The sequence below is a fragment of the Pelodiscus sinensis genome, chromosome 9 (assembly GCF_049634645.1).
Source record: "Pelodiscus sinensis isolate JC-2024 chromosome 9, ASM4963464v1, whole genome shotgun sequence".
In the NCBI taxonomy this organism is placed as follows: domain Eukaryota; kingdom Metazoa; phylum Chordata; order Testudines; family Trionychidae; genus Pelodiscus; species Pelodiscus sinensis.
In genome coordinates, this window is record NC_134719.1 from 61,594,626 (window position 1) to 61,607,494 (window position 12,869).

General features: G+C 50.5%; 1 protein-coding gene and 1 long non-coding RNA gene across 4 annotated transcripts in view; one reads left to right on the forward strand and one right to left on the reverse strand.

Moving 5' to 3' along the window:
- Positions 1-12,869, forward strand: part of TNR (tenascin R) — a 242,698-nt gene that overhangs the window by 204,268 nt on the left and 25,561 nt on the right. For all 3 annotated transcript variants that reach the window (XM_075936914.1, XM_075936915.1, XM_075936916.1), the window contains 2 exons: positions 3,861-4,130; positions 7,096-7,281. In XM_075936914.1, the coding sequence (XP_075793029.1) occupies positions 3,861-4,130; positions 7,096-7,281 (456 nt within the window). The remainder of the gene's footprint in view (positions 1-3,860; positions 4,131-7,095; positions 7,282-12,869) is intronic.
- LOC142830623 (uncharacterized) overlaps positions 1-12,869 on the reverse strand; it is a 146,560-nt gene that overhangs the window by 77,498 nt on the left and 56,193 nt on the right. The gene's annotated exons all lie outside the window — the stretch shown is intronic.

Genomic DNA, 12,869 nt, shown 5'->3' on the forward strand with positions numbered 1-12,869 from the left:
ATCACCTCAGTGCAGACGAGGTCTCCTTCATCTCCGCAAACACACACAAAGTCTTTCCTTTGGCATTGTGTGTGTGTGCGCTTAGCCCCCGCTTGTAGGATGTGGCTTAACAGAGACACCTATTGGTCATGACTCAACATTTCCATTCCCCTAACTAGGGAAGCTGTTGCGAGTAGAGCAGCCTCAAACACAAATGGTTTCCGTTCATAAGGGACCACGCAAATTAGATTAGTAGATTCATAAATCTTCCATCCAGCACGGATCATTGTGATCATCTAGCTCAGGGTGGGAAAATACTGGCCCGCAGGCTGGATTTGGTCTGCCAGGGTTAGCTGCTGGTGAGCCTCCCTACCATTGTATTTACCTGCACCTGTGCAGCTCCCATTGGCCGTGGATCGCAGCTCCCATTGGCCACGGGAGCTGCCATCGCCTGTACCTGTGGCGGGGCAGGTAAATATAGCAGCAGCAGCCCATCAGGGACTAACCCTGGTGAATCACCACCAATTTATTGCCCACGCCGATCTAGTCTGACTTCCTGTGATACATATGCCCCAGGATTTCACCTCTTGATTCCTGCCTCTCAACACGTGTGGTTCTTGACTACAAAAAGATGGGTCCCAGCTGCCCCAACACGTGAGGGATTCGATCTGGGGGAGAGTTGATTTCGTTTGGTGTGGCTTAGCCCACCCATTATATAGAGAGGGGATTAGCCACAGAATCTGGGTCTGGAAAGGACTGCTTCTAACACTCCAGAGATTTTTGAATCTTGAGAGGAGGCGGACGATCTCTCATGCACGCTTTTCTTTCCTGTTTTGGTTCATGGGAGGGTGGGATTCCAGTGGGATCCTGCTCATTTGGTTTCAAGAGGCAATGAACCCAAAGTCCCATCATGAAGCTCAGCCGAACTGTCCTCGGTTTGAGCACAAACAGGATTTCCCATGATTTCCACCCAAAGCTATTGCGCAATCCATGCTCCCAAGATCTGAGACACCCTAGTCTGGCTGGAACCTGGATACCTTGGCCAGTGGAGTTGAAAAAACTTTCTTCCCTGAAGTTTTGCCACAAGGAATTCACAAAATTCTAGACAGACTGATGACCAAGTTACAGTCCATTAGCACTTGCGCGTTAAAGGTTCACATGCAGGCTACAATTTGCAAAGGTGCATGAGGGAGACGGGTGGGCTATTCCCATGGAATATCCAAGCCAAAAATACAAGCTTCGCTGTTTCTGCTGTCACAACTGCAGTTTCTGTGGCCAAAAACCCTTGATTTTTTTAGGTACACTGAGCAGCAATGCATGGGGGACAGGTAGGCATCGGATTCGTGGCCCAGGAACAGAACACCCACAATCTTAATCCACTGAACTCATTTTGAATGAGATACTCTATTTTGGAATCAAAGCGTCCACCCCCGCAGCTAATCAGGAAGAGCTATTTCTGAATAAGTGTGTGTGTAGGAAACTTCTTAAATAACTCCAACACTCCAGCCGCCTTTGGGTGTCTATATATTCCGTGTCTGTTATCTGATGAAATCTGTCCAACATTCAAAATGCACTTGAAAAAAAGAACATTTTTCACGTGCCCTAACTAAGCCCTGGCCTTCACAACCAGCATATTTAATACTAGCTACATAAATACAACATGGGCTGTCACTAGGAAAACAAAACAAACAAGCTCCCGTACAATATAAACCTGGATAATAGGTCTCAGATTCCCAGATAGAAAGAAAGACTCAGAAATGGCCACGCGGCAGGCCCTGCATGTTAATGCTGCTACAGTATATGAACACCACACAGATGCTTGCCTCCTGTCATTACAATACCTACAGACAGGCAAAGCAATTTAGAATCAACCAGCATCGACCCAGACTTTGAATCCAAATTTTTTCACCATGTAGCTTTTTTCCTTTAAATTATTTTTTTATTTCCACGCAGTCCCTGCATTTCTGGATTTCTTCCAGAGGAAGTAGAAATGTCAACACAATCTTGTGGGATTTCCAGACCCAAAAGGGAGCAATGGAAATCCCAAGAGGCATTGCTTCTCTTTGGAGAGTTCTAGCCCAATCATTCCACGTTCTAAAGATCAGCCTACAAGTTGTGACGACGCGTTGGGGTTTTCCCGTCTCCTGCACCCCCGAAATGGAACGAACAGACTCCACCAGCCAGTAGAATAGAGGGAGTTTATTGCTTCTCCAGGATACAGCACAGCACCGATGTCATCTGGTTACAGGAACTGGGGCTAAGAGGCCTCAGTGCCCCCCCCCTTGAGATGGGGTGTGGCTGGGCCCTATAATCCCAGCTCCCCTCCCCAGCTCCTTCTCCCCTGCTTCCCAGACAGAAACTAACTAACTCTCTTCCAGCCCTGTCCCCCAGCCAGGAGCGGCATTCCACCTTCCTTTGTTTCTCTCCCTGGGGGGTAGCTGGTCAGACAGGTTTGGAGCCTCCTTTGCATAATGACTCACCCCCTGCCCTGCTGAGTCGTGCTACAGACAGCAGAGGTCGCTTACAGCCCCAGCAAGGTACCCCCACTACGTCACACAAGTCCTCTCTCTTTTTCAAAGGATGGGGAGAACCTCTGGGATATTGTCACAAACGTCACGTTTTCAAAAGTCTCTGGAAAGTACTAGTTGTTTTCTCAACTCTGCTCGTATTTTCAACACCCTGGAAACTCATCCTGCAAACCCTGGATTAAGATTATTAAAAATTGGCTGACAGGTGTCAAAATGTAATTAGAAAGGAGGAATTATCGTTAAGCTTGGATGTTTCTAGTGGGGTCCTGCATGGATCAGTTCTTGGCTCAAGGCTATTTAATGTTTTTAACCAAAGATCTGGAAGAAAACATAAAATCATCCCTGGTAAAGGTTACAGATGACACAAAGATAGGGGAAGCAGTAAATAGTGACGAGAAGAGGTCATTGATTTGGAGCTCAAATCAGATGCATTTGAATATGACCAAAGGTCATGCATCTAGGAATAAAGAGCGCTGGCTTTACTTACAGGATCGCGGAAGCAGCAATTCTGAAAGGAACTTGGTGGTAATGGTGGGTAATCAGCTAAGCACAAGCTTCCTCTGCAGTGCTGTCGGCCAAAAGGGCTAATATGATCCTTGGAAGTAGAAACAGGAATATTAAGCGGGAATAGGGAGGGGATATTTTCTGTGTATTTGGCCCGGAAGGTGACCGCAGCTGGAACCCCGTGTCCAGTTCTTGAGCCCACAGTTCAATTGGAGACGGCTCAGAGAAAAGCAAGGGGGGTGATTCGAGGACCGGAAAACATGCTTTATAGGTGACAGACCATGGAGGAGTTGCCTCTTTAGTTGAACAAAGAGAAAGGGAAGGGGTGATATGTTCGTACTTTATAAGAACTGACCCTGAGGAGCAGAAGGTGCCAACGTAGCAGAAAAAAACAGGACAGGCAGAATGACTAGATGTTGCAACTAGACACATTCAGACTAGAACTCAGGCACAATTCTTTGACAGCGAAGACAATTCACTGGTACAACCGGCTTTTTTGCACTAGTGTCTCACTAATATTTAGCGTGTGGTCACTATGACCACAGATCCCTTTCCACAGGACTCCTTCCTAGGCAGTCACTTCTCGTTCTGTATGTGTGAAACAGATTGCTCCTTCCTAAGTGGAGCACTTTGCATTTCTCCTTACTGAATTTCATCCTATTTACTTCAGACCATTTCTCCAATTTGCCCAGATCATTTTGAATTATAATGCTATCCTCCAAAATGTTTACAGCCCCTCTTAAGTTGGTCTCATCCACAAATTTCATAAGCGTACTCCTTATACCATTATCTAAATCATTTTCTGTCTATGTTTAACTCCCCCAACTAATATGCTTCTTTGGTATCTAGTAATTGACGGGCCCACGCAAATCCTGGTGCGAGACGTTTCAGACACAGTCGCCTTCGTGGAGTGGACCCCGCCCCGAGCTAAAGTAGACTACATCCTTCTGAAGTACGGCCTGGTGAATGGGGAAGGGGGGAAGACCACGTTCCGACTGCAGCCTCCCCTCAGCCAGTACTCCATGCAGGCCCTGCGGCCCGGCTCGCGGTACGACGTCTCCATCTCTGCAGTGCGAGGGACCAACGAGAGTGATTCTGCTGTCACCACCTTCACGACAGGTACGTTGGTGCCACTGAAAAGCCAGCTGGCCAGAGTCTGGTGCGCTACGCAGCCAGCCACCGAGACACCAGACAAACAGGCCCACTCACCAGATAACCGACGAACAGACTGACTTGACTCGGTGACACCCAGGCTGAGACCAGCTGCCCTCACAAATAGACTGACTCCTTTTCCGACAGGCTTACCAGGACCTTCTGCTTGCCTGACCCCACCAACAGGCTAAAGCACTGACTGACAGACTCAGACACACCCCGCTGGCTGGCCGGTTGATGGACTGACAGACTGGGTAGGCAACTGGCTTTAAAGGACACACTGCCTGACAGACAGACAACACTGCCAGACTAAATGCCCATCCTCTGCTCATGATAGGAGCGGAGCCTCTTTCCTTCAGAGGTCACGCCCTGTATCTTCTCCGCGCACTAGAGCAGTAACCAGACACGACCCCTCACTCCTCTGCTACCAGCGGCTGCCTGTATGAACCACCGAACCAACACCATGGAGCTCCACAAGAGCCTTTCTTACGGCAACGTTCAATTGGAGACGACTGTACTGTGCCGCTCTGACTCACTGCATAATCTCTGATTTTGCAGCACGTCAGGGTAAACACGTTTTGGGCGAAGGACTTTCTAGGCTGGCAGCTCTGTACAGTATCGCTGTATGTTTTCCTCTTCAGTACATAGCCATCTATCAGTACTGTGCAGCGTATACACGGCCATCTTTCTATCTCCAGAATCTGGTTGCCTGTCCTATTTGCAATAGGTATTTGTCAGGAGGGGGAAAAAAATCCTACGTCTACAGTGCTCCACAAGGGTTCAGAATCTCAGCTGGCTTAAATCAGTGTAGTTCTATTGAAGTCAATGGAGCTGTGCTGATTTTTGCCTAGTAAGTATTGCGCTAAGGCAGCGCTTCGTAACCCAGAGACATCGGTTGGCTGAAAGGTGCAAGAAGGGACAGGAATTCATTTCCGTGAGGGTACATCATACGCCTGGGCCCCCAAAGCTCAGACCCATGTTTTAGTTCTACCCCCAGCCCTGTCGCATGGCAGCCCATCGCGAGGGTGTGGGTTTATAGCAGTGTCTCTCGCAGACTGCCATGAGGGGCTTTTCGGGCAGCCACAGTCTCCTAGGCTGTGATTGGAGCTTTCTGCAGACAGCTGGGGCAAGCGCTGGGGGAGCAGGCAGCTCCCCAACTTTCCAGGGGCAACAGAGCTCAGGCTTTGGGCTTCATCCCTAGGGTAGTGGGACAGCAGGCTCTGGCATGGGTCTTTAACTAACTAAAAAAACCCCAGATTTTTTTAAAGAAGGCTTTTAGGCACCTTTTTTGGGAGGAGGGAGGGGGGAATGCCCCATCTATTCCCAATGAGAGAGAGAGAAGGTTGGGGGGGTGTATCCTCCACCCTGAGACAATCTGCTGTCACGTAGCTGACAGGGACACAGTTACAAATTTGGTTATCTTGGTTTTATACTTTATACGAATATTCTACCCAGTCGGTAAAACTCTAATTGATGCTAAGCTTGTGAAGGGCGAACGGGTTTAATTTACCACGCCATAAAGGAGAAGCTAGAGAGCATATTTCAGTGCTATTTTATGGTTTATAAATTACCTGTCATGTATATTATCGGTGGATACCAGTGCTTGTAGGACAGCGAATGTAGTGTCTACTGTATATTTTTAGAATGAGCTATATAGAGCTATCAAGCTGCTGAATTTGCCTTTCCTTGTATTATCTCAAAGAGATGCTAGGATCAAAAAATCCCTCCAAAAACAAAACAAATATATAGGTAGACAAGGTCTACTGAGGCTCAGCCCACACCCTGGGGAAGGTCGGCTGAAGGTCTGTAATTCCAGCTACGTAAAATATGTAGCTGGAGTCGACAAACCTTAAGTCGAGCTTCAGTGCCACCCTCACATGTGGAGGTCAACAGGAGCAACTACTCCAGTCGACTTCCCTTACTCCTTGTAAGTAGGAGTATCGGCGCCAATGGGGGGCTCTCAGCCTTCGATTTACTAACATCCCTGCTCCGGCATGATTTTAGTTAACCAGATGTCCACTTATCGTGGGTGTGCCCAAGTTTCCTGCGGTCCCATAAAGTTTGTTTACAGCCCCAGTCCTGGCTCTCAGGCTACATCTAAACTACACCCCTCTGTCAGCAGTGGGATGTAAATTAGATGTATCGAAAGTGCAAATGAAGCCGGGATTTAAATATCCCGCGCTTCATTTGCATAATGATGGCCGCCGCTTTTTTCGGAATGGGGCTTTTTGAAAAAAAAAAATGCCCCCTTTTGAAAGATCCTGTACTCTTCAAAAAATGAGTATAGGATCTTTCGAAATGGGGCATTTCTGTCAAAAATGCCCCATCTAAACTGCCGGGGGATTTTTTTCGAAAAGCCCCATTTCGGAAAAAAGTGGTGGCCGCCATTATCCAAATGAAACACAGGCTATTTAAATCCCAGCTTCATTTGCACTTTCGATACAGCTAATTTACATCCCTCTGCTGACAGAGGGGTGTAGTTTAGATATACCTCAGTGTTCTGCACTGTTCTTTAGTTCTAATTTAACCCAAAACGTCTTCTCAGTGCCCGGCAAGCCGTGGAAGTGTCGGCAATGCTGCTAAACGCGAGCATGTTGTTGGGTTTGATCTACTTATTTCCTTGTGCCAGTACAGTCCAATTGTGTAACAACACTAGCGCTTTGTTATGAAGAGAGCTGATAAGCCTTGGGTAGCCGTAGGCTGCATCAGTACGGAGAGACTTGCTACAGTATTGACCTCCCGTGGTTTGGCAAATTCTCTGGTTTGGTGCCAATCAGGCAGCCCTGAGGGTGCCGGACTAGAGAGGTTCGAGCTGTGGAATCTCCTGGCCTCGCCAGCGCCCAGCTTGCATTCCTTGCCCTCGCGTGGAAGCGTTGTCTCGGCTGTGATCCCAGACACGCGGCAGCTGCTCTCGTTTTCTTCTCTCGTCTAGAGATCGACGCGCCCAAGAACCTGCGGGTGGGCTTGCGGACGTCGGCCAGCCTGGAGCTGGAGTGGGACAACAGCGAGGCGGAGGTACAGACCTACAAGGTGGTGTACAGCACCCTCGCAGGCGAGCAGTACCACGAGATGCTGGTGCCCCGCAGCGCTGGCATGACCACCCGGGCCACACTCACAGGTAAATCCCTCTGCAGACCTGCCAGGCTGCGGGGAATGTTCTTCTCCATGCACTGGGCCTCATTCAGGAGACCAGCGAAGGGGTCTCCCAAGCCCATGCATCATACGGCCTTCCCCATCCCACGCCCTGTGTGCTGAGATGCTCTTGAGACAACTTGGGCCTGGTTCGCCCATCACTGATTGCAGTGGTGCTTCCTGACCGACACCGGTCAGACTTAGGTACGTCTACACGGCAGTCGAAGGAGAGCGGCAGCACCTGCAGGCACACCTGATCTGGCTTTGCGCTAACGAGCGTGGCTAAAAGTAGCAGCCAAGACAGACCTCTGCCAGGTCATGCTCAGCACACAAGACCATGCACGATCTGCGGGCCCCGCCTCTGACATCCGTCTAGCGGTTCGCCCCGATGGTCTGGCACGTTTCGAGCTAGAGCCTGTGGCAAAACAAGTGATTTTGGGGGAAGCCCATGTCATACGCCGGTAGGCTGGAAAGTTGCAAACCTAACACAATCACATACAAAAAAGACTGCAGGGCTGGAAAGCAATTAGAGCAATGAGTGTGACAATGGGGTGTGAGCGAAAAATACAATATTAGAAGTAATTTTTGCTGCATTTTATGAGGGGGAACTGCTTTGAGAAGCAGATTTTGATTAGAAGGAGGCATCACAGACTCACAAAACCAGTGATCTGGTTTAACTCAGTAGCCGGCTTTCTTCAGAGACGTTTCCTGCCTGTACGGACAAACAGGTACACACGGCTAATGGACCGAATTCTGCTGTCAGTTACACGATGCAAATCTGACGTTACTCCCTTCACATGAATATCATCCAGGGCATCAGTCTGGATTTGCCTCCATGTAACTGAGAGCATCGTCTGTTCCTGAAAGATTTCACTGGGAGCAGTTGCCAAGTTTAAAGCCCATGAAAGCAAACACGATAAAGGGGTTATTGTGGCAAAAATCATCAGGAGCAAAGTAGCATGAGAGGGTGAGTCCAGATGAAGGATCCAGTCTCTGTCCATGATTCTGAGACAGGGACTGATGCACAGTGAAGAGAGACAAGCCCCAAAAACCCATTACCTTACGTTGAGTCAGCAGCTGAGGAGATCACAAAACTCCCCCGCGCGTGGAACAGGATCTCGCTGCAGTCCTCTGTAAATTCTTTCTAGGCATTTTCTGGGGTGGCATGGGGCATCTACTCCTTATTCTAAAGGGATGCTGCCAAAGGCATTTGGGCCCCAAATTCTGTCTGGCATTGGTCCCCGATTCACCTTCTGGGCTTTGGATCAGAATCTTAAGAAGGCACATGGCAAATGACAGATTGGTCTGACAGGGTTGCTGTGGACTGAGATGCTCTTGAGACAACCTGGGCCCGATTCGCCCATGTCCGCCTGCAGTGGTGCTTCCTGACTGACACGGGTGAGACTTGGGGTATGTCTGCATGGCGGACAAGGGGGGGTGCAGCAGCACCTGCAGACATACCTGATCTAGTTTGGATCTAACTAGCATGGCTAAAAATAGCAGCGAAGCCGCACCTCTGCCATGTCTGTGGGACCCACCTGCATCTCTCTAGCTGATTCGCCAGTGGTCTGGCACTTGTATGTGGACAGTAAAGGGACTGAGCATCCTAAGAGGCTCCTGTTAGTTGCACTATGTACAGAAATTCCACCGGGAATTCTGCGGGGCGTGACGTCTCCCCGGTGTAGCTGGCACCCTTTGGTTAATAGCAACACCACAAGTTTCGTAACAGCTAGGCTTTCTGGTCCCCACAGAAACGTGGTTCCGTCTCCTAGGTCACCTGTGACTCCACTCTTTCCCACAAATCCCAGTGTCTAGCAGAGATGGCCCACGGCTGAGACACCTGGAGCTGCACTCAAATCTCCCTTCAAACCCAAAGGGGTTCAGATCCAGGATCAGGTCTCCAGTGATCCCTCCCCTGTCCCCCATTTTCAGCCTCTGACAGAGGCTAGGCACACCCTTCCTACGCACCCTGGCTAATACCCATTGATGGACCTGTCCCCCATGAAGGTATCTAGCTCATTTTTGAACCCTGTTAAAGTCCCAGTCTTCACAACATCCTATGGCAAGGAGTTCCACAGGTCGATTGCACATTGTGTGAAGAAATAAGACTTACGATACTATTGTATTTCTTGCCGCTGGCTGGGGTAGCAACTGAGTTTTGGATCCTAGGGCTTGTCTACACTACGGAGAAGATCAACATTACCCCACCCACATTACCCCTAAGGAGCGCTGTCCCGGCACACACTCCATAACGATTCTTTCCCCTTCCTCTTGTTACTCTTCCTTTACACGGCTCATCTCCATAGACTCAGACGCTACTTCAGTGTAAATGACTCATTTTTATTTAGAGTCTTTTTTCCATTATCACCTTCCAACACCCATTGAAAGCCTCAGCACTGTATAGGGAAATCAAATACAGGGTAACTCTAGCACTGTAAACCGCTGATGAACGCAATCTCCGCAAGAGACAACACAGGAATGACTTTGCCCATCATGGGAGACTGGCAGCTGGTTCACAACACAGCAACACTGCCCCCCCCCCCCCCCATCTCCCGAGAGAGGCAGGGGAAAAAGACCAGCAGTATCCAATTAAGCTGCAAGAGGAATTTAGGTCAGCAGAAGGTAATTAGCCAAGCTGGAAACCGAGCCGGCCTCCAGCGCTAGCGTCCCTCCTTTTGCAATGAGTGCTGTGACAGCTGTAATAATCACAGCTGGGCAGGACGTGGGGGTTACGCGCCACCCAACCGCTAGCCCCAAACTCCGAATGCCACGAGAGCACCGCACCGTCGCTGGCTCCGGGGGATGCCTGGCATCTGCTGAGTACCCACCACCACTTCCTCGGCGTTGGAGAGCTCCCAGCCAAATACCGGCCCAGGCGAACGCTGCTCCTCTGAGGCAGTCTGGCTGGACTGGAGTCCAGAGGGCAGAGAGCAAGAAGGGAGGAAGTTCCGCAGGGAAGAGCTCTATGTAGGTGGCCTGGCATCCGTGCCTCCGGGCATGCTGACAGTGGGAGGAGAGAACCGAGTGGCAAGGAACGTCCTGCTGGCCCTGTCAACGTGCAACTCTCCTTTCTTTTGTGGCGGACGCAGCGGGAGAGAACCGGGCCAGGCTGTGCACTGCTAGAAAGAGCATTTGCCTTCCGCCGCCTCACGAGCGCCTGGGATCCCCAGCTGCCGCTCCGGCCAGGATACGGCACCGCGCGAGCAGTGGGCTGCCTCTGGAGTGGATGCAGTGATGCGGTTCTTTGGAGGGGGCTCACGTAGTTTTGCTGTCAGTGGCCTGGGAAAGGGCTGTTTTCCTTACTCTCTGGAGAGAGCTGTGCTCCTGGGCTCATCCCGTACGTTGCTGGGTGCTGCAGTGAAGAACGAACGGGCATGTCCACGCGGAGGGAACCGAACCCCTCACTGGACTCGGTCCTGCATGGGTGGACACCTAACAAAAGACTATTTCAGGCTCTCCCAGCTCTCCATCTCCTTTCCTTCCCACGGTCCCCTCCCTGCCTCTCTCTTCCCGCAGCCGGTTGGTTTCCTTTTCCCCCAAAGGAGAGGATCTGCCTGCTGGCCTGTCAGCCACAGTATGTGATTTTGGGAGGGGAATCCCAGCTCATGGGGTCTTCTGGACAGATGGATCCTTTCTGCAGCCAAATCCCCGGCAGGTGTCCCTGAACCGCAGCCTCCTGGTTGGCCCCCCGTGCACGCCAGCCCAGCAGCCCAGGTCTAATGATCTTTGGCCTGACCCTTAGCTACTGCTCATCCTGGACACCGATAGCCCAGCGCCATGTCGGCCAAGATGCCCAGTGATTTCACAGGGGCTGGGGAGAGCCTACTGCGTGGACTAGCCCTGCCACCTACTGGCTGGTTGAGTGAACTAGCTCATACTCAGCTGGTACAACGTACAAGGACAGGCGAAAAAGTGGGTCTGTGCGGTAGCGGGCCCCACCTAATTACCACCGGCTTGGCTCCATTGAAAGGTGAAAGCAGAGCTGAGCTGCTATCCCTCTTACCCATGTCTAGGGTCTGAACGCATCCTGTCCAACGCTGCCTCTCAGCAACTGGGATTCTGCAAACAGAACTCAGAGACCAATTCTGTTGACGAGAGACAGCTCAGAGCATATGCCAGCTCCCTCTCCACCATTAGCTGCCAGTGCTGGCAGCAATAAAAATTAACAGACGCGTAAGGCAAGATCTCCAGTTGGCATCCACTGGTGTCTTTCCATGAGAGTCTCTTTCCGTCGGCCAAGGATCTGGCCTCGCTGGAGAAGGGGAGCTGATGGAAGATCATGTTTGTGACCCTGGCACATGGGCGGAGGCGGCGCTGGAATTAAATGTTTCAGCTGGACACCTGCCTTTTTTCAGACTCAGAAATTGTTGTGGGAAATGTTTTAATTTTAATTTCCCAGGGTCTTATCGCCCAGGAAATCAAAAAATAAACACGGTCAGTTTTTAGTTGGTCCTTCTCTGCTGATCCTGCTGCCTCTTGGTCCTTTCCCTCGTGCTCTTCCTCCCCCTTTGCAGAGGAAACAGGAGAGGTGGAGGAGCAAATGGAAAATTCCAAACCCGAACATTTTGCCGTACACGTCCAATAACTGAAAACACCGATCCTTTTCCAAACAGGCAAACCCAAAATAACCTGCACAGCTATTCTTAAACTTTGGCCAACTTCCTCCCTGGTTTTTGGCCAGATGGGCCTGGAGCTGCTGTCCATCACTCATCCTCACATGGGCCTTGGAGGAATCCCCTGTCCTGAGAACAAAAGGAAGGAAGGAGCCAGAGCGAAGAGATCTCTCATCTCAGTTGAACTGCTTGGAAAAGCAGGACTCTCACGCCGCACAGAATCAGTAGCTGGTCTGTGCTGCATCTCATGACTGGGCTACACAGACGCATGAAACATGTTTCTTTTAATTCTGCTGGCAAGGACGTTCTGCCCTAGTGGGGGATTTATTTTTAGTGTTTGTTTTGTCTTTCTCTCTTGGCACAAAGCTGGCTGCTTCTGCTGCTTGTCTTTTTGCACCCTCTCTCAGACGCCTCTTCAGAGCTCATAGCAACCCTTGACATTCAGAACCTGGGAGGTGCTGCAGTTTCAGTTTGCTGTATTATTCTTGATTTACTTTCGTGTGCATCCTGGATCAAACCTGGGCAGGAAAAGGCCACCTCCTGGTACCCCCTGCAGAGCCAGCAGCTGGAAGTCCTGGCAATCTCAGAAGATGGTCCGATTGCCAGGTTGGTTTTGCAGACCAAGGTGGCTTGGAGAGAATGGACACGGTGCGGGTGCCATCTGAATTCAGGCAGGGTGCTTCTCCAGACCTCTGCTGCATCTGCACAACGGGCCCTGGTGTTTGCATGGGCCCGTGCGAAGGAGGAGGACTAGGACTCTCCCTTTTCTGTACACACAGATGCGGGGAAAGGGAGGGACGTTTTGGCAGCTGTTAAAAGGGCAGATCCGAGTTGGATTCCCCAGTCCACGACTGTGCCAAGAGGAAGCGTGCACAGAACAGGACCTCTGGTGTGGCCTGTTCACACCTCACTAGTTATGCAGTCACTAGTTAGAGCCAGGGATGGTTTAGCTGCTTGGCTT